Source organism: Asterias amurensis, chromosome 12 (genome assembly GCF_032118995.1).
Source record: "Asterias amurensis chromosome 12, ASM3211899v1".
Taxonomy (NCBI): Eukaryota; Metazoa; Echinodermata; class Asteroidea; order Forcipulatida; family Asteriidae; genus Asterias; species Asterias amurensis.
In genome coordinates this window covers 9962921-9986067 of record NC_092659.1, presented here as the reverse complement: position 1 = coordinate 9986067, position 23147 = coordinate 9962921, and the positions used below count along the sequence as shown (strand labels likewise).

General features: G+C 38.2%; 1 protein-coding gene across 1 annotated transcript; it reads left to right on the top strand.

The window, feature by feature from the left end:
• Positions 1-234: 234 nt before the first annotated feature.
• Positions 235-21478, top strand: LOC139944936 (eukaryotic translation initiation factor 2A-like). Its single transcript, XM_071942123.1, has 18 exons — positions 235-291; positions 2015-2084; positions 2256-2330; positions 3261-3379; positions 4987-5086; positions 5485-5567; positions 6394-6494; positions 8459-8576; positions 8888-9004; positions 10535-10603; positions 12171-12272; positions 13532-13572; positions 13791-13924; positions 15245-15464; positions 16652-16679; positions 18052-18143; positions 18748-18894; positions 20518-21478. The coding sequence occupies exons 1-18, from the start codon at positions 264-266 to the stop codon at positions 20647-20649; spliced, it is 1776 nt and encodes a 591-aa protein (XP_071798224.1). The 5' UTR covers positions 235-263; the 3' UTR covers positions 20650-21478.
• Positions 21479-23147: the final 1669 nt, after the last annotated feature.

Genomic DNA, 23147 nt, shown 5'->3' with positions numbered 1-23147 from the left:
TTCTTTTTCTGTATGTAGTGCTACTACTGTCGTACTCGTGCTTTTCAATCAGTGGCATTTTAAATGTACCATCCATCCTTTCTCGATCTCCAGGGCCGACAGAAAAAGAAAAAGTCCCGAACCTGTAACCCCCCCCCCCTTTTTAATTACGCACGCACACATGCATGCGACGAGCACGCAAGCGCGTGATGTCGTAATACTTCGCATACGTCACATCATCTGAGAGAGCGTGTGCGCGCGCACATGATTGATCATTTGGCAAGATGGCGGCGCCCAGGCATCAGGTCACACGTGTGTATTTTTAACTATAAACTAAATTTATTATAACATTGATCACGGAGGTAGCGTTTGTAGAATGACAAGTAAATGTATTTTTGATAAACTTATAAAAAGAACTGTTTGTGCCTGGTGTGGTTCTGCATAATAAAAGTTTTAAAAAGAAAAGAATAGGCCAAGGTTTTTTTCCCTTTTTCAATTTCAATCATGACACTGACTTGACAATGACAGTCAATTGACAGCTTTTATTTGTCAATTCTTCTGCATGCTTTGCCCACCCCTTTCTCCTTGCAATGCATTATTGTGGCAACCCTGCCGAAGAATAGTTCACAAAACCTATGCACACTTAACACTGTCTAGCCGTGTCCAGACCTCGACTGGCTGTCTGGTACAGACAGAATCGCAGACAGAGAGAGGCTCTGCTGCACAGGCACTGAAGTTAAACTACTACAATACAATTTTGTCCAAGGCAAGACCCAGTACATGTTACTGTTGGGCGCGATCAGTCAATCTGAGCGAGCGGTGGATCGCGCAGCACTATATTCAAAGCTCTATTGGTCGCTCAGCAATCGGTCGATCGCGCAACATTCTGTCGATCGCACAACAATCGGTCAATCGCCCAATGAACATCTTTAATTGACCGATCGCGCAACATGTATTTTTTGCCCGATCAGCCGATCGCGCAGGAAAAGTTATGGGCGCCCGACCGATTGTGCAGGAAAAGTTTTGCGCGATCGACATATGGTGCAAGATCTATTGATCGTGCTGCTGGAATGGCTTCGGCCATTGGGATCACAGGCATGCACAATCGACCTAAAACAGGTAAACCATTCCTGCACAATCAGCCGATTGTGCTAAACAAGTCCTGTACAATCGGCCAATCGCGTAAAACCATTCCTGCACAATCGGCCAATCGCGCTGAGCCATTCCCGTACGATCGGTTGATCACTCATGTTGGTTGCCAAATGTTGTGCGATCGACCGATTGTTGCGCGATCGACCAGATTTTTTGAAATGACAAATAAAAAGGCCCTCATCCTCCTTTTTTTTTTTGAAAAATCTGGACGTTCAACTTGTATTTTTGTTTATTTGGCCTTATCAATGAATGCGTACATTTAAAGTTTCACTAAAATTGATATAACGGACTGATAATTCAGAGTTTTACTTAAATGAATGTGGATTAGTTGCAATAATTGTAACCCTGGATCCTCTAGATGGTTATTTACAAAACTTTGATGTTGACTCGTTGTGTTTGGAACTTTTGTATTTATATAGAAATACTCATACTAATGCAAATTCATCGCACAACTCCTCCTTTGGCTAGTAACAATAGTTGTACTGTTGTGGTCTGTTTAAAACAAAATGATGTGTCGATATTACAGGGGATTCAAATTAAAGGCAGTGGACACTATTGGTACTTAGCAAAGACTAGCCTGCACAGTTGGTGTATCGCAACATATGCATAAAATAACTAACCTGTAAAAATTTTAACTCAATCAGTCATTGAATTTGCGAGTAATACTGAAATAAAAAAAACACCCTTGTCACACGGAGTTGTGTGCGTTTAGATGGTTGATTTCGAGACCTCAAATCAAATTCGTGGAATATTACTTCTTTCTCAAAAACTAAGGCACTTGAGAGGGAGCCGTTTCGCACAATGTTTTATACTATCAACCTCTCCCCATTATTCAACACCAAGAAAGGTTTCCCTATTACTTTTTTTCTCTGGTTGTGTTTAGTTCGTGGCTCAGAAGGAATGTGGATGGTACATGGACCTCCAGACTTCACAGACAATGTCCAGTTTAAGAGGTAAGAGATTTTACACTTGGATTGTAAATTGTTTTATTGTGTTTTTCAGAAAACTGAAAACTTTGTGAAAATGTTCCAAACAGTTTTCAATGCCCTTATATGCTTGACTATACGTTTTTTAATTTTTTATTTTGATTGTGAAAGAATTTGTTATTTTATTTTGTTTCACAGAGATGACAGTTCGTCTTGTAGAGTTATGGCTTACAGCTCAGATGGGTCAATGTTTGCTTGGTGCAATGGACAGTGGTAAGATTTTGAATGGTTAAATAAATAAACAAGATTTCCCTATCTCCCCATTTATTTGCAACACTACTGATCTATTTGGCTGACTTGCAGACTTCAAAATTACCAAAACATTGCCATGCATTCCATGGTCCACTCCCTCTGCCTTGGGTCGTTGGGTTGGCATAGTGGTATCTCTTCTCGCCTTCTAACAGAACAGAACATTTGGAAGTTCGAACTTAGCACTAAGTGGATTGGGGTTTCAGTCCCTACCTGATTCTCTGGAGTTTTCCACCCACATCAAAAACAAACTTCCATTCTTGTTTTCTCTCCAGGGGGTTCTTGGCTAGTCATAGTGAACAACTTTGCTTTTCTGAGAATCCTTGGTTTGACAACCAGAATTAACAAAATAAATGAAATGAATGAAAGTAAACTATCATAATAATAACGTAACTGTATGACCTTTATGTCTCCTTGTTACAGCACAGTGGAGATTAATGAAACTAGACACTATTGGTTATTGTCAAAGATCAGTCTTCTCACTTGGTGTATCTCAACATATGCATAAAATAACAAACAATTTTGAACTCAATTGGTCAAGTTGCGAGATAATACTGAAAGAATTAACACCCTTATCATAGTTGTGAGCTTTCAGATGCTTGATTTTGGGACCTCAAAATCTAATTCCGAGGTCTCAAAATCAAATTCAAATATTTTAGTGAAAGTTAATCCCTTCTCAAAAACCATTATTTCAGAGGGAGCTATTTCTAACAATGTGTTATACTATCAACAGCTCTTCATTGCTTGTTACCAAGTAAGTTTGTATGCTAACAATTATATTGAGTAATTACCAATAGTGTCCAGTGCCTTTAAGGTTTTTAAGCTGGTCCAGTTGTATATTAGACAGCTAATCCACAACATTAAAGGCATTGGTATGACTATTTTGTTTTACAGCACGAAGGTGATCCGATTGTCAGATTATAAGTTACTCCATCAGTTTCAACTGGCCAAGATTGCTCAGCTATGTTTCTCTCCTCTAGGAACATACCTTGCTACGTGGCAGAATTATCAAGGTAGGAATATAGGCCCGGTCACACACGCCTCGATAATGAGAATGACAACGAGAATGTTAACAACACACACCTTCGATTGGTTGAATGAGCGTGGGCGTATTCTGCGTGGAGCATTTTAAACCAATAGAATGCGTTCTCTTTGCGTCGTAATCGATATCGTTTTCGTTATCTCTGCAGTGTTACTTGGCCAAGGCTGATCCAATCAAAAATTCTGTCCTCCATAGTAACTGTCAACATAAACCATAAGGCCAAATAATTTTTTAAAAACTAGCAGTTGATCGTCCCCTCCCTCATCTTTTTTGAGGCCGCATCCTTTTCTTTTCTTTTTTTTTTCTTTTTTCTTTTTTTTTCTTTTTTTTCCCAAAAAGATAATATTTCTGTGTATTTCTTAATAGACTTCCAATTTTTTTAAGCAATTGTAACTATACAGAAAGTAAATGGTGGTTAAAAGTTAAGAATTGGTTGCCAGTTTGAATGAAAATGCTTGGTGGCCACCTTTGAAACAAAATACAAAATGAAAAAATAAGAAGGCCCTCACCCTCATCTTTTTGGAAAAACCTGGACGATCAACTGGTATTTGTTTTTACTTGGCCTATTGGGATTTTAATGTGCCAGGTGTTTCATGGACTCTTGAGTGTGGGCTGTGATTGGCCAATACTTAAGGGAAATCTAGAGCTCAAAGATTCAGTTTACTGTGGTTTAGAATCTTTTGCTTTTTAGAGAGCAGACAGTGTGAGAATTTCGGAAATTTTCAAATCGGACGATAATACATACATAACTCAACTGCTTATGTAAAAATACGAAATTATCAAGCTATTTTTCATGTGATTGCGTTTCAGTACAAATCTGGGAAAATTTTGTGGAGTTCTGAAAATTGTATGGCCCAAATTTATTTATTTATTTTTTTTCCTTAGTTTTTGCACAAAGTGCCAAAAAACGTGTTTTATGAAAGGCTAAAAAACAAACTGGATAATTTCTACAAAGTGCCCAAAAGTGATTACATGACCGACCGTGTAGATTTATCTGCTTGCACAGTGCCAAATGGAGTGGTCTGGCTTTTTAATTTTACATGAGCAACCAAACATTTTGCAACACATGATGTGCCGCACACAAACCATGTTTTGTACAGTTTTCATGAAGAGGCAATTTACTAACTCAATAATTAAACACGCTACATAGACAAAATTGGAAACTGATTTGTATGATTTAGGATCTCTACCTCTGTGATAAGTAACATTTGAAAGATTGAATAGCGAATAGTCTACCAGCCAGTTATTTTGAAGAGTTGGTTTACTTTAAACAAGATTTTCTCAAAACAGTATTTTTTGGTTGCAAGAGATTTCTTTGCTTCTGTGAATGTCTCCATATTGGTCATGTTCCTTGTATCATTTAACAATAATGAATGCTAATAATCATTTTGCAAATAGTAACCAGACTACATTTTGTTTTTCCAGCCTCGGTTTGGTAACATTGATTTCAATGATAGAAATTCAAGATGGCTGCACCAAGATAAAGGATGATGCTCCATTTTTGATTAAGGAGAACGCTTTACCTTAGCGAAACTATATGCAAGAATGACATTTATTGAGCACAATTTTGTTTTGCAGCTGTCAAAGATAATCAGTTAGCCAGTCACAATCTTCATATATGGAATCTAAAGACAGGAGAAGTAGTTAACTCAACCATCCAGAGGAAAAGAGCTGTATGGTGAGTAGCAATTAAAGTCAATATTAATTTTGGCTTTTACCCATTTACACCAGTGTGTGTTGTTCACTCAGTCCTGTCAACAAAATCACAGGCATCTTAGATATCTTCAAGGACACTCTCACTAATCACTTCAATAATAAAGCCATACCATCCACACAATGGGCAAAGCTGGTGTGATGTGTCTTGAGATGTATTTTTCCTGGCTCAACTATACAGATACAGATTGAGTGTGAAATCTTTAGGGGTTAATGCTGAAGTTTGAAGTTAAAATTCCCATTTTGGAACAACGCATTCTGCAGTCCTGTTGTCATTTTGGCTGAGAATTTGAACTTCTTTATACGAAAAATCAGGTAAAAGTTCTTCTCAAACTATTTGTTATCTGATTTGACTCATAATAGGAGACCTCAGTGGTCAGCTGATGAAAAGGTGTGCGCTGTATTTGCCAGTGGAGGTGTTCTGTGCTACAGCGACCATGATTTTGGTAGGTTGTATCAACTTCTATATTTGACACTTTTTTCTTTTGATCTGGGATTACGTGGGTTAGGTTTTAATTAGTTTTGCAAATCAACCAGAGTTTTGCATGGGAAACAATAAGAAATGGGACTTCTTGACGATGACTAGAGCAAGTTAGTTGAAACGTTGAGACCAACTCAAGAACTGACTCTGCGGTAGTTCAGTTAGTTACGGTCCTATAAGCTAAAGTAGTAGTCCCAGCCAATTATCTATACCTTCCGCCCGGGTAGTAGTTAAGAAGCAGGACAGTTCCTATCAGAACTGAGAAGTTTCCCAAACAATCTGATAAATCTACTCTGTGATAGTAGAATATAGAAAGACAGCTCTCCAAGGACAAACTCTACCCGGCAAGAAGATACACACATGGTGTTACCGCAAACCAAATATATATTGATACCTCACCATGCAAAGCCTCAAATCCTATAGTGGGGCGTTAACCCAAAGACTTTTCAAAGACCAACTCGTCCGATCCAAGGCAACATACTGTTCCTTAAGAACTATTTGTCTGAAATACAATTTAAATTGGTACATGTTTGTATGTAGCAGAGATAAATAGATTAGATGAGAGAACATGGACTGGATCTACAACCAAAGGATTTAAAATAATATGCTTTTTCAAATGACTAAAAATCTTGGGCCTATAATGGGATTGGATCCAGCTCTAAATTAAAGGTTCCTAATTTTTTTCAGATTTGTATTAAATCCTTTATTTTGTTTTTGTATAGAAAGAAATATATGTGGCATTAAATGAGATAATGGAATACATGTTAATGTGAATGTTTGTGTATTTTTAGTGAACATTGTGGCCAGACTTCAGCTTCCTAAAATGGAAGGATGTGTAATCTCAGAAGGGGAATCCCCACCCTCTGTTGCTGCTTATGTTCCTGTTGTTAAGGTAAGTACAAACTTAGACTGGGCCCCTGTCTTTATCCACAAGGATAAAGACAGGTCCCTGCTCCTCAGATCCTGTGATTCCATTGGATACAATGATATCAGTATAAACGTGCAGTGGCATGAGCTTTCAATATGCCCAAACAGTTTACTGCTGTCAAGTCCGCGATAGAATTTAACTGCATATCTCTATATGAAATGAAAGTAGGTCAAAGGTGAAAATACACGCTGGTTTTTAGGCAGGTCTCTGGCGTTATTCACGAGCCTCGAAGTGTGATGTCAGATGTTCAGGCTAGTACAAACTGTACATCACATTCATGTAGTGTTTGCTTATGTTCCTGATGTTAAAGGAACACGTTGCCTTGGATCGGTCGAGTTGGTCTTTGAAAAGTGTTTGTAACCGTTTGTTATAAAATGCATATGATTAGAGAGATATTTTAAAAGTAGAATATAATGATCCACACAAGTATCACTTGAAATTGCGTGGTTTTCCTTTTACCTCGTCGACTAACATGGTCGGCCATTTATGGGAGTCGAATTTTTGACTCCCAGAAATGGCTAACTGTGTTAGTTTGCAAAGTAAGAGGAAAACCACGTAATTTCGAGGCAAATTTGTGTGGATCATTGTATTCTACTTTTAAATTATCTTTCCAACCATATGCATTTTATAACAAATGGTTACAAACGCTTTTCAAAGACCAACTTGACCGATCCAAGGCTAGCCTTGCTCAAGGCAGTCGCATTATTCGCTCCGAAAAGACGCCGCTGTAAACCCACCCGTATACCCTGTTCGTGGTGCGTGCAATCACACCGAATGACCCACCCGTACACACACTGTCAGATCAGACGAATACTTTTCACACAAGTCATCGCACTCGTACCACTAACCGCATGCGGAGGCCGTCAGGCCGACAGCCTTGTCGGGCTGTATCTTCCGGGTTTAATGTGTTGTATTGAAAAAATTCCACTAGTGGACAAAATTGGGGGGGCTCTCGGATATGCTAGTATGCAACTCATGAATATGTATATCGTTCGTCAGACATATCAGACAACACAGGATGTGAGGCAAAATGAATTATTCATTTTGACGTCCAATCACGCACGTCTATCATGCTCGCTGAGTGTCCGTGGTGGTGGTGTGTGATGATGTAGACATGTCTCGTCTTTCGCGGGCATTATGGTAATGAGCTGACCGTGGGAACTCTTCGCTTATTATAGTAATGAGGTCAGTGGCTTCATGCGGATAGTGTACGGGGGCACCGTGTCGTGCGATGTTACGCAGAGTGAATACGGGTGGGTTTTATACAACGGCGGTCTTTTTTCGGAATAAGTAATTCGACTGCCTTGAGCAAGGCTAACCCAAAGCAAACTTAAAAGTTAAAACTAACTATAGTTCCTTCTGCATTATTTGCTAACTGAGAGTAATTTAATCCCTCAAATGGTATAATCTGTCAGTACAGTGTATGTATCAAAGTTAAGATTTACTACCAAGGGTTTCTAGGGACTAACCATATCCTGTTAATGGCACTGGACACTAGTGGTAATTACTCAAAATAATTGTTGGCATAAAAACTTACTTGGTAACAAGCAATGGAGAGCTGTTGATAGTATAAAACATTGTGAGAAAGGGCCTCTGAAGTAACGTAGGTTTGGAGAAAGAAGTAATTTTCCACTGAAACATTTGAATTTGATTTTGAGACCTCAGAATGAGATTTTGATGTCCCGAAATCAAGTATATGAAAGCACACAACTTCTTGTGACAAGGGTGTTTTTTCTTCCATTATTATTTCCCAAATTTGACGACCAATTGAGTTCAAATTTTCACAGGTTTGTGATTTTGTGCATATATTGAGATACATCAAGTTACAATTACCAAAGGTGTCCAGTGTTTTTAACTAAGGGTAGGAAAGACCCCAAGTTCACTTTCCATTTTTACAAATCTCCACTCTTGATGTTTCCATATGCTAGGGATCTCCTGCTTTTGTGAGATTATATCGATACCCCAACTTGGGAGGGGAGGGAGCAGCCATAGCCAGTAAAAGCTTCTTCAAAGCAGATAACATTAATATGATATGGAACAAGAAAGGTATGTACATGATTTTTGCTTCCAGTACACGCTAATCAACCAATCAGACTCTCGAACTGGAGGGCGGTCATGGTGGTATAAAAACCTTTGCATAGCACACTGCGTATTGTGAGTGTCAATGCATCAAGCGCTGCATTCTGAAAGTGCAAAAATTACATTCTAAACTCAAGCATGCTGTTTGTCGCGAGATAATGTTCTGAAATTTGAACTTTTGTGCGTTGCAAGTGAGACTCCTTGGATATGGGACGCAGAAGCTTGTGTGATGATGTTTCTTCTAAAATCTTTGGTTTTGTTCTTGTTATTTTTGGCAGGAACTGCTCTTCTTGCCATTGCAAGTGTTGATGTTGACAAGACAGGCAAGTCATATTATGGAGAGCAAGCGTTACACTATTTGGACACCAGTGGACAGGGTTGTACAGTAGCATTGTGTGAGTAGTCTATTTGTTGGTTAAAGACACTGGACACTATTGGTAATTGTCAAAGACCAGTCTTCTCACTTGGTGCATCTCAACATATGCATAAAATAACAAACCTGTGAAATTTGAACTCAATTGGTTGTCGAAGTTGCGAGATAACTTTGAAAGAAAAAACACCCTTGTCACACGAAGGTGTATGCATGATTTCGAGACACTTCAAACTCTAATTCCGCAGTCTTGTAATCAAATTCATGGAAAGTTACTTCTTTCTCGAAAACTATGTCACTTCAGAGGGAGCTACTCACAATGTTTATACTATTGACCTCTCCCATTACTCGATACCAAGTAAGGTTTGATGCTAACAATTATTTTGAGTAATTACCAATAGTGTCCAGTGACTTTGATGTTGTATGTCAATAATTAGGAGCTCAAACACCTCTTGGTTTTCTTCTTTTTAAGGCGCTCGGTTTTTAGCCTGAAAACCTAATGTAATTGCACAATCTGAAGATTGAGCTGTCCATTGTGCAGATAAGGAAACCAGATTCGGCAGCGGAGAATGGTGCTCAAAGTTTGGATATGCTGGGGTTTTTTTTTTGCTAGTTTTATTTAGCAAACCACCATGCTGAAAGTTATTACATTGTGGGAAACTGTCATTATAGTGGTTAGTTTTTATTGGGGGGAAATTGCATGGTATTCGAACTGTCACTTTATAAATGGATGTTAAATTTGCATCGTTGTGTTTACCTTTAAACCGACATGTGTCAGCACTGTATGTTCAGTACTTTCCTGGGTAGGCATATTACTCGTGTGTTATTCAAACTCACGACCGTTGCAATTCTAGAGCAGATGTCTTTCCAACTAGAGGCCGTCCAAATCCTATATTGGTTTTATTCATGTGTTGAGTTTGAATCGGGATAAAGAATTTTATTTGGGGTTTTTACCTATGTGTGTATTTACTGTATATTTGGTCCTTTTTTTGAGTTCTGTGAAAAAATCACAGGCGTGTTAAATCTATTAGTTCGTTGTGGTCCCACCTAGGTAATAGGTTTGTGATTTTTCTTCAAGAACTCAGAAAAGTACTGAATATGCAGTGCTTACACACATGTAAGTGTAAGGGTAAAAACAAAGAATATTATAATGTATAAGTCTTAAGAATTGATAATGGATGTTGGAATTTTGTTTACTTATTTGGTTTTTGATCAGCAGAGTGTGGGTTCGAATCCCCAGCCACGACACTTGTGTCCTTAAGCAAGACACTAAACCATTGTTTCGTCCTTTGGATGGGATGTAAAGCCATTGGTCCCATGTGTTGTGTAACGCATGATAAAGAACCCAGTATACTTATCGAAAAGAGAAGGGGTTAGCCCGGTGTTCCTGGCTGTGGCTGCTTAATGTGCCGTAGCACCTTGTAAACCCTTATCTCTCTGAAAGTTTGTATATACTCAGTGCCTTCAGTACCTTGATGTTATTGTTATTAATAAACAAGTTTTAGACACTGTGTTTAGGTCAATACTTATTAGTGAATGATTATTTATTTTACAGCTAAAACTGGACCCATCTACAGTGTGGACTGGAACCCTAACTCCTCAGATTTTTGTGTTGTGTATGGGTGTATCCTTTTGATGTGGTTACAATGAACAACACATGTTGAGCTTAAGAAATTATATGCTGATTATTACTTGATTTCACATAGATTCATTATTATAATATTTAGATGATCAAGTTTTCAGTATTGCCATAGTGATTATTATTGTGACGTCACACTTTTAACCTAGCAGTTAAAATTGTGAGACATTTCTATTTCATCTTATAGTGTGTGTGGAATAGAGCCCTGGTCATCCTAAAATAAAATTATGTTGTCCGTCTGAATGGTGGGCAAAAGCAAGTTTATTTAAAGGCAGTGGACACTATTGGTAATTACTCAAAATAATTATTGGCATAAAACCTTTCTTGGTGACGAGTAATGGGGAGAGGTTGATGGTATAAAACATTATGAGAAACGGCTCCCTCTGAAGTGCCATAGTTTTCGAGAAAAAAGTAATTTTCAACGAATTTGATTTCGAGACCTCAAGTTTAGAACTTGAGGTCTCGAAATCAACCATCTAAACGCACACAACTTTGTGTGACAAGTTATTTTTCTTTCATTATTATCTCGCAACTTTGATGACCAATTGAGCTCAAATTTTCACATGTTTGTTATTTTATGCATATGTTGAGATACACCAACTGTGAACGCTAGTCTTTGACAATTACCAATAGTGTCCACTGTCTTTAAGCAAAGCCTTTGCTGATAAGGCACCAGTCTAATGGATGTAATTTGGATGCAGCAATCAGCAAATTTTGTTTGCTCACTGACTGGACTGCAACATTTTTTTATTGTTTTCCTGGAATGGAAATTTTGGCCAATATAGACCAAAAATTTTAGATCAAACAGGCCAAAATTGCTGTTCTCTTTAGGATCAGCTGGAGAGGAGAACCTCTAGACAGGAACTGTGCTTCTTTTAGGCAACCCTTCTGGCTCCAGTCGTTTCTTTTTCCTCCCTGTTTCTAAATTGCTCATTGCATTTTAAAATGTTTATACCTAATTAATGTGCATTATATGGTATCGCCGTTTGGTGACGAACGTAAAACATGGCGAATGAAATAACTCCTGGAAAATGTTTACTTAGGAGTTTGCCAAAATAAAGACGGGGGAAAAAAACGCTTGATGCAAGATGTTTAAGATGAATTTGACTAATGAAACTTTTGGGGATGATTTGTAGTCTTCTTCATTGAAATGAAGTTTAATTTTCTTTTTTTACTTCAATATGTTGTGACAAAATCGTTTAGGATTTCTCCATGAATGAAGAACATGATTTATCAATATCTTATTTCAAAAATAAAAAACAATGTTTCATTGGGTTTACCACCCCTAGGGAAACCTCTAAACAATTTGTAATGATTAATTGACGTGTTTATTAATGCTAATGACCAGTTCAATAACTTACAGGCCTTCATAACTTTCTCTAATTTGAAACTTTTGGCCTTGGTGCCCTTTCTACTGGCCTTGGTGCCCTTCAAAATTTGGCCTGCTCCAAGGCCAAAATTGTTATTCCAGGCATGCACCATGTAAAAGCTTTGTATTGGATTATAATGATTGCATTCAAATATCCATTTTTCTTGACCAGTTTTTGACCAGTTATTCCCTCCAAAGCAACCCTCTTCAATCTGAAGTGTGAACCACTGTTTGAATTCGGCACTGGGCCAAGAAACACTGTGTTCTACAATCCACAAGGAACAGATATCCTTTTAGTTGATTTATTTATTTACATTGTTTTCTTGTTTATTATAATGCAGCCTTCTTGTTTACTCACATTCCAAACATTGTCAACAGAGGAAAGTTGTAATGGCAAAACAGTTGGGTACTAATATGATATGAAAATACGCTCCTCAAGAAAAATAAACAATACACTAGGATGAATCCTAACTCAAGTTAGGATGAGTAACCCGTCCTAACTTAGAATGGGTTCAATGTGAATTTGAATACGGAACTTTAGTTGTCCTAAGTCCTAAGATTAATCCTAAGGTAGGAAGAGTTTGGTGAAATCTATGGCTGGACACTTTTGGTAATTACTCAAAATAATTGTTAGCATAAAAGCTTACTTGGTAACAAGCAATGGGGAGCTAATGATATTATAAAACATTGTGAGAAACGGCTCCCTCTGAAGTAATGTACTGTAGTTTTCGAGAAAGAAGTAATTTTCCAATAATTTGATTTTGACACCTCAGAAGGTCTTTTGGGGTCCCAAAATCAAGCATCTGATAGCACACAACTTCTTGTGACAAGGGTGTTGGGTTTTTTTCTTTTATTGTCTTGCAACTTCAAATACCAAAAGTTCAAACTTTAACAGGTTAAAACTTTAATATACGTATGAATGTTGAGATACAGCAAGTGAGAAGACTGGTCTTTGACAATTACCAAAGGTGTCCAGTGTCTTTAAACAGTTTTGTATGGGGAATCTTAAACAAATTCCTAAAAAGCAACAGCTTTTAAAATGCAACTGTTCAGCTGGTAGTATGAATTGAAATGTAGCCAATAGTGCCATAGAAACCAACAGAAATTACATTGTCTGTTTTGCCTAAAAGGATTTGGGTACTTTTTGTAACAAAACACAATATGTCTACAGATTTACATTAAACTTGTACTGTTTGATGATAATGATAGTAGAACCTCCAAATACTACTTGCTGAGGTGATGTAGATTTTGAGAAACGAGTAAAACAATATTAATCACATTGGTGTATGGGTACCAAAAGAAATGACAAAAAAAAATATTCTTTATCCCCAATGCAAATTTAAAATCTGTTATAGAGTAAAACAATGTCACAAAAATACATTTTACATACACAAAAAAAAATGTCTCCCGGCTGAAACAAATTTATTTTGCGACTCTTTTCAGATTAAATAACATGATGTACCACCAAGAATTGGATTAGTAATATTTTAATAAGTGATGAATATTCATAACATTAACTGTGTCTTCCTTAGCAGCTTAAATACTTCTCTGCTTGGCTGGCTTTGGTAACTTAAGAGGCAAAATGGTACGTAATAATATTAATAATAATAGTGGCTTCTTGTTTAGTGGGCATAGCCTTCACTCAGTGACACTTAAGGCCCTTTAAAGGCAGTTGACACTACTGGTAAATACTCAAAATAATTTGGATGTATATTAATGTATTTATTTATTGGTTTATTTATTTATATATGTATTTATTGAATGATTTATTTGTTTATTTTATTTATTGATATATTTTGTTAGGAATTCTGGGGAAGGAGCTCTTTAAAGCTAGTGAGTAAAATTCAAGCTGATGACTCCACACAGTTTGAATGGTGCCCTGATGGAGAGCATTTCTTGACTGCTACATGCTCACCAAGACTTCGAGTTGGAAATGGGTGAGTTCTTCAACACGTTTCAAGGAAATATAAGCGGTGTTCACATTGGACATAAAATAATTAAAGGAACACGTTGCCTTGGATCGGTCGAGTTGGTCTTTGAAAAGCATTTGTAACCGTTTGTTATAACATGCATATGGGTAGAAAGATATTTTAAAGTAGAATACAATGATCCACACAAACATGCCTCAAAACTGCACGGTGTTTCTTGTACCTTGTTGACTAACACGGGTGGCCATTAAATGGGAGTCAAATTTTTGACTCCCATAAATGGCCGCCTGTTAGTTCGCAAAGTAAAAGGAAAACCACGCAATTTCAAGGCAATATTGTGTGGATCATTGTATTCTACTTTGAAAACATCTTTCCAACCATATGCAGTTTATAACAAATGGTTACGAAAGCTTTTTATAGACCAACTCATCCGATCCAAGGCAACGCCAACTCGTCCGATCCAAGGCAACGCCAACTCGTCCGATCCAAGGCAATGCCAACTCGTCCGATCCAAGGCAACGTATTCCTTTAACTTATCGCTGCAAATTGCTAACTTACCGATATTACGTGTGAACAGCCGGTAACTTACCGGAGTGGTAAGTTACCGGCATGGCGCTGTTAACTTACATGTAAAGGCACTGGACACTATCGGTAATTACTCAAAATAATTATTAGCATAAAACCTTGCCTGGTAGCGAGTAATGGGGAGCTGTTGATGGTATAAAGCATTGTGAGAAACGGCTCCTTCTGAAGCGATGTAGTTTTCGAGAAAGAAGTAATTTTCCATGAATTTGATTTCGAGACTTCAGATTTAGAATTTGAGGTCTCGAAATCAAGCATCTGAAAAACACAATTCTGTGTGACAAGGGTGGTTTTTTTCTTCATTATTATCTCACAACTTCGACGACTGAATGAGCTCAAATTTTCACAGGTTTGTTATTTTATGCATATGTTGAGATACACCAAGTGAGGAGACATGGCCTTTGACAATTACCAATAGTGTCCAGTGTCTTTAACAATCTGTGAATCTATCAGAGCAATAGTGGTTGCTTTTAAATTGTGCTATAGTTCAAACTAGACCCCCCGGGTCATTTCATTTTCTCTCTGAAAATGGACTGCTCCGGGATTACCTTGAAGCCAAAGCAGTCAATATTGTTATGATGTGTTACATGTGAAATATTAACATCAACAGTGCCCTCTCAAATGGTGAAAACGACAAACAATGTTTTTGTATGGATCAATTTGGTGGAGTAATCAAATTGCCAACATTTGATAGTTAGAATAGGTTTGTTGACATGTATTATTAAACTGTCTTTTATTATTTCCCAGCTACAAGATGTGGCACTACTCAGGCAAGTTATTCAGTGAATACTCTGTCCCTCGTGAGAAGGAATTATGGGAGGTTGTATGGAAACCATTTCCTGCTGGCACCTTCCCATCTAAGCCAGTTATTGCTCAGCAACAATCCGCTAAGCAGGCTGATGCAAAGCCAGCTGTTTATAGACCTCCAAATGCCTCCAAGACTGCAGCATCCTCCTTCAAACTTAATGTAGGTGTTTTACTCCTTTCTTGACGTTCTTACAAAATCAAATTTCCTCATGATATTAAATTATCTCTGGTTTTCATGAGCCATTGTGAGACAATTATTATCATACAAGCACAAGTAGAATATAAAACAAATATAGCACTTCTGCATCCGATTATGGGATGCAGGCACACCTTCATGTGTAGCTTGAAACAGCGCAATGTGTAGAGTGTTTAAGATACTTTTGAGATGCTGGTGTCAGCAGACAAAACGGTCCTTTTTTGCGGCTCTGAGCGTGCGCGCATGCTCAGTATTGTGCACCTAGGTCTGAGCACGCACACTACTGTGAAAAAGGACCGTCTAAAAAAAGTCTCCCATTGAAACATAGTTTTATAAGACGTGCAATGTAGGTTTGTATCACACTCTTTTCGCTATGGATTTACCAAGGAGAATCAAGGATTCAAGTTTGCTTGAAGACGTTTAATATCTATATTTAAAGTCTCATTTTGCATGCTTCCAAATAAATCCTATGTAGTATGGTACCTTTTTACTCAATAGACCGATCCAGTAGCCTCCGCCCATAACGCACGTGTGAGCAAGAACACGTGGGGCTCTCGAATGCCTTTCTGCACAATTCTGCCGCGGGCGCCAAGATACCCGCACGCATGTCGGACCTTATTTTTCGGACCTTCGTTGCGTTGTGATTGGTCAATACGCATTGGGTGGAGCTGAATGGATCGGTCTATTGTATTACTTTTGTTCCATTAAAGCCATTGGACCCTTTCGGTACAGAAAAAATTTAAAAAGTTCACAGATTTACAAATAATTTACAGGGTTTACAGAAGGTAATGGTGAAAGACTTCTCTTGAAATATTAGTCCATGAAATGCTTTACTTTTTGAGAAAGCGGTAAAACAATATAAATTCTCGTTAACGAGAATTACGGATTTGTTATAAACACATGTCATGACACGGCGAAACGCGCAAAAACAGGAGTGGGTTTTCCCGTTATTTTCTCCCGACTCCGATGTCCGATTGAGCCTAAATTTCCACAGGATTGTTATTTTATATATAAGTTGTGATACACGAAGTGTGGGACTTGGACAATACTGTTTACCGAAAGTGTATAATGGCTTTAACCATTGTTTTTGATACTTGTTTTTTTTTATATTTTTTTATTGATATTTTCTTTGCTTGTTTTCATTGGTTCAGGAAGAGGAGCCAGCAGAAACACTCTCAGGTAAATTGGATCTTATTTTCTCTTCCCTTTAATTCTTTCAGTGCAAAACTAAAAAATGTACTAGGTCCATTTGCGAAATCACCAACCTCGTACATGTACGAGGTAATGTTCATACTTAAATTGCCAAACCCTGTACATGTTCAAGGTATAAAGTATACATGTTATCACAAGGGGGCACTCTCGCTCTTGTTAATTTTTGTACTACCTGTATTTAATTTTATTTTTTTGGGGGGAAGGCATAACACTAACTGAAAAATTGGTGTTCCTGGCTGGATTGGCAGCATATGGACCGTGCAAGTTTCGCGCGTATTTGAACTTCCGGGACCATTGTGGTCCCAACCTTATGGAGTTGGGGAGATTTTGTTTTGTCCATTATTTTACTTTAACGTACTTTATGACCAAAACAAATTACATATATTGTTGAAAATGTAACACTTATTAACAACATGTATAAAAGTAAAAATAAGTTCAACAAAATAACAAAGAATGTATAAACTGGACCTCGGGTCAGGTTACTTGAAAAAAAATTAAGCGTTTGTGCCCAACTCAGATCACAAAACTTACGCAGACGCTTGTTTTGGTCGCAAGGGGTGAAAAGCCTTTTCATTGGCCCTTTAGGCGTCGGCTTTCTCTTGTTAAGATAACGCTCTCGCGACCATCGTCATCCGCGTACACAACAGCTTTTAGTAGTTTCTCATTCGGGCATAGATTTACAACAGGGAATTCAAAAAAATTAAGATCAAATAAACATCCTTGTCCCAGAGTTTTACTTTTGTACTTTCTATACATAGACTACAATTGATTAGTTGTATATTTGAACAAGCTGTAATAGGTTTTATTGTTGTTCAGATTTGGCATTAAGAATAATTTATAGCAAAGAAATGATTTCATTAACAAAAGTTGTTCATTTGTCGTGGTTTTCTCGCACCACTACGCGCGAGACTTGCTCAGTCTATTGTGCCAAAGGCACTTTCATTATTACATGGTACGAAGGATTAGGTTTAATAATTCAAACTTCGTCCCACTCACCTTGCAGTAAAAATACCTGCCGCTTTGTTTCCTTTGTATTCTTTATTATTACTTTAATGATTCAGAATCACCTGATTCATTCAGAATCATGGATATTTCAGAATAAGATGGCGAGTTAGATGTGAGTTAGAAGACAAAGAGGGGGATACCAAGATATATTTACTTCTTTTTTTTTTCACAGAATTTTCAAAATAACAAAAAAAAACGCTCAAAGTTGGGCAATTTTTGAAATTTTTGAAACTTTTGAAATGTCGCAGACACTGAGAGAGTTAAATGTGTATTCTTGTCATGAAACAGAAATTGTTTTGAACTATTTATAACATTTTTAATACTTTTATTACAGACAAGGCCCTTTCTAAAAACGCCTTGAAGAACAAGAAGAAACGAGAAGCCAAGGCCAAAGCTAAACAGCAAGAGGTGATCGGCTCCCCTCTGGTAAGAATCAAGAAATAAAGTACTAGTTTGGCTCAAAATAAGAACATTTTTACAGGAACTTCGAAGCAACTATAGGCACCGGACACTATTGGCAATTACTATAAAAAACAATTGCATAAAAACTTACTTATATATTGTTTAGGATTGGTTTCCAGTAAAGCTATGCTATCAGAAGAAATATCTGATCCCTTGAAGTAACTCTCACTGGTAACATCTTTCTTAAAGGCAGTGGACACTATTAGTAATTAATCAAAATTATTATTAGCATAAAACCTTACTTGGTAACAAATAATGGAGAGCTTTTGGTGGTATAAAACATTGTGAGAAACAGCTCCCTCTGAAGTATCGTAGTAAGTAATTTTCCACGGGTTTGATTTCAAGACCTCAGAATTAGGTTTTGAGATCTCGAAATCAAGCATCTGAAAGCAAACAACTTCGTGTGACAAGGTTGTTTTTTCTTTTATTATCTTGCAAGTTCGATGACCAGTTCAGCTCAAATTTGTTAATTTGCTTATGTTGCGATACACCAAGTGAGAAGACTGGTCTTTGACAATATTTTCCAGTGCCTTTAATTTATGTCTATCTGTTGGAACATCTTTTACAGGATTCTCGTACCAGTGAGCAGAGAGATGCCCTAGCGATGGCTTCCTATGTCTTGGGTCCGGCCCATCATACGCCAGTCACCCCAATATCAGCACAAGATGAAAACATTGCCACAGAAACAGACAAGAAGATCAAGAGTCTTAGAAAGGTGCAGAGAATTTTAAACTTTCATTTTCCCCATTCCCAAATTATATTCTTTGTCCAAAAAAACTCCAAATCATGCTTGAGTTTGTCCAAGAGGGTTCGATATATTTTGTGTTTATGCAAGTTCGCTCCAAGCAAGGCTAAAAGCCACTCTAGGTAAGGGGCTTCAAGAAGAAAATGATTATAAACATAAAAATAACTCGGGAGAGCTGGAGGCAGAAATTGATATTCCTCTTAAAACAGTACAGATTGTAGGATGTGGGGAAACATGCACCAGGCAAGGAGTTCCAAAGAGATGCAGGTCATGGAATAAATATGTTAGAATCACTCATTGTTCTACATGTGTACCATAATGACGCTTAAATCGCATGGGCGCCGCCATTGTTTTCACGCCAAGTGGTGCCCGCACCCTGCGGAATGGAAGCGTCCCGGAGTCAATTTCGTTGTTTGTGACGCCACAGTCAAGCGCGAGCGTGTAGTAACTTTGGGTTTGGGGGCTACCCTGGGTTGTCGGGGGGTCTGCGCTGTTTCATATACCTGTCAGGCGCCATTTGTGATGTCACAGTCATAGCGCAAGCGTCCAGTAACTTCGCGCGTACAGTGGAAGCAATCACGGGGTCATTATGAGGATCACAACGGAGGTGTTGATTATGGCATGGAGCTGGGAATATTTTAAGGGAAAGAAAAGAAGAAAAGGGACTTGGAAACGATTCAGGACAGGAAATTAGTAAATGGAACGGGAACAAAATAAACAAATCAAGTATAAACGGGACTGGGGAGAACCACTAGCGGGACCTGCGCGAAACTAGAAAACAGTGGGACACACAAATAAAAAGAAACGTTGAAAAAGACGGGCAAGTGTACGGTTTCTAATTTTACAAAGCACTTAAAGGTTCATCATGACTCAGAGTGTCCCTCCACTTACCCCCCCCCCCTCGAAGTGTGACATCAGATGTTCAGGCTTATATCAAACTAACTTTCTTTGCTGCTTCAGTTTTATCACATGTCATGCATGTATTGATGTATATTGCTTTCCCCAGATAACGATCAGAGCATACCGATGGAAATGTCAAGTTCAAACCAACAGTTCTTTTCAGGACCACCCGAACTCATTCAGAGATTAGCATTACATAGTGTTACCGCAAACGTTTACTAAATAATATGGGTATGATATATAAGAAATGTTAAATTTGCATCGGGGATAAAGAATATTAATTTTGGTTTTTACCCATACACCAATGTGTGTTAGCACTGTATACTCAGTACTTTCCCAGAGTCCTGTGGAAAAATACAAAATTAATATTCTTTATCCTCTATGCGAAATTTTAAATCTATCGTATATATCGTCGCGGTACCCGCTGCCAAAACATAGGTTTCGAACTGCCTCTAGCTACTGGGCAACCTCGGTTGTCTAGTTGGTAAGACACTGCTCTAGAATTGAAGGGTTGTGGGTTCAAATCCCACCCGAGTTGTATGCCTTTAGTATTTTTTCACAGGACTCGGGGAAAATATTGAGTATACATTGCTAACAAACATTGGTTTATGGGTAAAACCAATATAATATGGGTATGAGTCAATTTCACCGTTCGGTGTTTACTTTATTGTACTCTTATTTTTGGCAAAACAGAAACTGAAAGCCATTGAAAAACTGAAGGAACAAAAAGCCGGAGGCAAGGTGTTAGAAGCTAACCAGCTGGAGAAAGTACAAGGTGAAGCTGCTCTAATAAAGGAGCTACAACAACTAGAACTGAAGGGCTAGAAGTAAACCCAAGGTTGGAACTATTGGAACCTGATGGTTGGATGGCTGGTTGGAACCTGATGGTTGGATGGCTGAACTGGAAGTCTGCTGTCAAACAGGTTAGCCTTAGGATAGGAACTCAGAGGATTTGGCTTTGATTTATTGGAGTGAGCTGGTAAAACAGGCATTCTACTTGGAACTAACACCCGCTTCAGACAGGTGCTCCAGAGTCGCGCTGAACCAAATTCTGGATTAAATGAAAAGTTTGTCGTCTGAAACCACTAGAAGTGGACGCGCTAGAAGCAGAAAGATCTTTGTTGCAGTCAATCAGAACGACTCTGGAGCACCTTGGTTTCAGACATCGAACTTGTCATGAGCCAAGCCAATGCAATGTTATGTTAAAGGCAGTGGACACTATTGGTAATTACTCAAAATAATTATTAGCATAAAACCTTTCTTGGTGTTGAGTAATGGGGAGAGTTTGATAGTATAAAACATTGTGAGAGACAGCTCCCTGTGAAGTGCCATAGTTTTCGAGAAAGAAGTAATTTTCCACGAATTTGATTTTGAGACCTCAGATTTAGAACTTGAGATCTCAAAATCAACCATCTAAACGCACACAACTTCGTTTGACAAGGGTGTTTTTTTCCACAGGTTTGTTTTCTTATGTCTATGTTGAGATACACCAATTATGAAGACTAGTCTTTATAGTGTCCACTGCCTTTAAGTTCACCTGTCTGAAACCAAAGTTAAAGGAACACGTTGCCTTGGATCGGTCGAGTTGGTCTTTGAAAAGCGTTTTGTGACCGTTGGTTATAAAATGCATATGGTTAGAAAGATGATGTAAAAGTAGAATACAATGATCTACACAAATATGCCTCGAAATTGCGTGGTTTTCCTTTTACCTCGTCCAATAACAGGGTCGGCCATTTATGGGAGTCAAAAATAAATGGCCGACCGTGATAGTTCGCGACGTAAAAAGAAAACCGTGCAATTTTGAGTGATACTTGTGTGGATCATTATATTCTACTTTTAAAACATCTTTCTAACCATATATATTTCATAACAAAACGGTTTCAAACGCTTTTGAGTGACCAACTCGTCCGATCAAAGGCAACGTGTTCCTTTAATTTGGGTCTACCTAGAGTCGCTCCTAATCTATATCTGGCACACCTGTCTGAAACGGGTGTAAGCCAAAAAAATCTACCTAATTATGACACCATCTCATTAAGCAGGCTAGGAATATGTTCACGCCAACGTATTCAGATGTTTAATCCAGTGTTCTCTGCTAGAACCAAGTTCAATATATTTGCCCAATTCAACAATTTTAAGTGCTGCCATTATATCAGGCATCATACTCTTCCCACTTAAGTCTGTCGTCTGATTTTTTTTTTTCCCTTGGAAAAATCGGGAAAACTTATATTTTTGGGTGCGTTCGATTAGCTTCCCTGGGTTGACCCCGGTTTACCCCGGTGCGTTCGAATAGCTTGTACGTCATACCAGGGGCTCACTTGGGTCAGCCTAAAGTGCCCTGCTTGTGGAGTAGGTCACTTTGGGGCTGGCCCGAGGTGCATGACATCACCATGAGAGGGTGAGTGATAGTTAAATTAGCTCTTATCGGGGGCTCACCCAAGTGAGCACTGGAAGGTCGACACAGGGAAGCTAAACAAATGCACCCATAATAAGGCTTGAAAGTAAGCTTGGGCGATATTGATTTATTTTATTCACGATATATCACAATGTACAGCCTTGGACAACCAATAACATGGACAACTTTTGCCAACAGAGGGCGTTACGGGGCAATTCATTAATTATTTCTCAATGTGCGTTGTTGACTGATCGTTGATTCATGAAGATTTTGTTGCAAACGGAGTTCAAAACATGTTCAAATCAACCGACCCCCTAACCACGAAGTCATTAAAGTTGTTGTTGATGGAAAAGGGATAGTTTAAGGTAAAAATTCAGATATAAAATCCTAAAAAAAAGCAATTTTATAGGCTTCACTTTCGTGGGTTTTTTTTTGGGGGGGGGGGGTTTTTCGTTTTGAAAATTTTGTGTATAATTACATGTGGGCTAGTGAAAAAACCTGCGGGCGATCGAGAATTTTGGTTGACTCGCCCGGCGGGCGATTGAAAAAAAAAGTTAAGGGAAACCCCTGAATCATCAGTCTTCAAACTCCAAGTGAAAGTTGTAGAAGAGACAGTCATAGCATAAGAGAGGTGTTCAAATGACCTATTCTTCTGGTTTTACTCCAAACCTATGGGGTGCAAGATGTCTCAGCTAGCAAATACATCGCGATATTTAATCGATATCGCGATATATCGATATTTCGATTAAAACCAAATCCATCCGATATCGAAATCGTTTCCAAATTAATATCGTGATATTCGATAATATCGTGATATCGCCCAAGCTTACTTGAAAGGTGTATTAAAGGCTTTGCCTATAATACATAGAATATTATCAGCTTCTTGCAGGTGTATGCAGTGCTAGAAAGCGATCAATAATTTGTAATCTTG

Excerpts from the sequence above, each read along its gene's own strand:
- LOC139944936 (XM_071942123.1), top strand. The coding sequence starts at position 264 with ATGGCGGCGCCCAGGCATCAGGTCACAC. Across the intron at positions 2,331-3,260 it reads GCTTGGTGCAATGGACAGTG|CACGAAGGTGATCCGATTGT; the intron begins GTAAGATTTTGA and ends TTTGTTTTACAG. Across the intron at positions 12,273-13,531 it reads CTACAATCCACAAGGAACAG|TTCTCTGCTTGGCTGGCTTT; the intron begins ATATCCTTTTAG and ends CAGCTTAAATAC.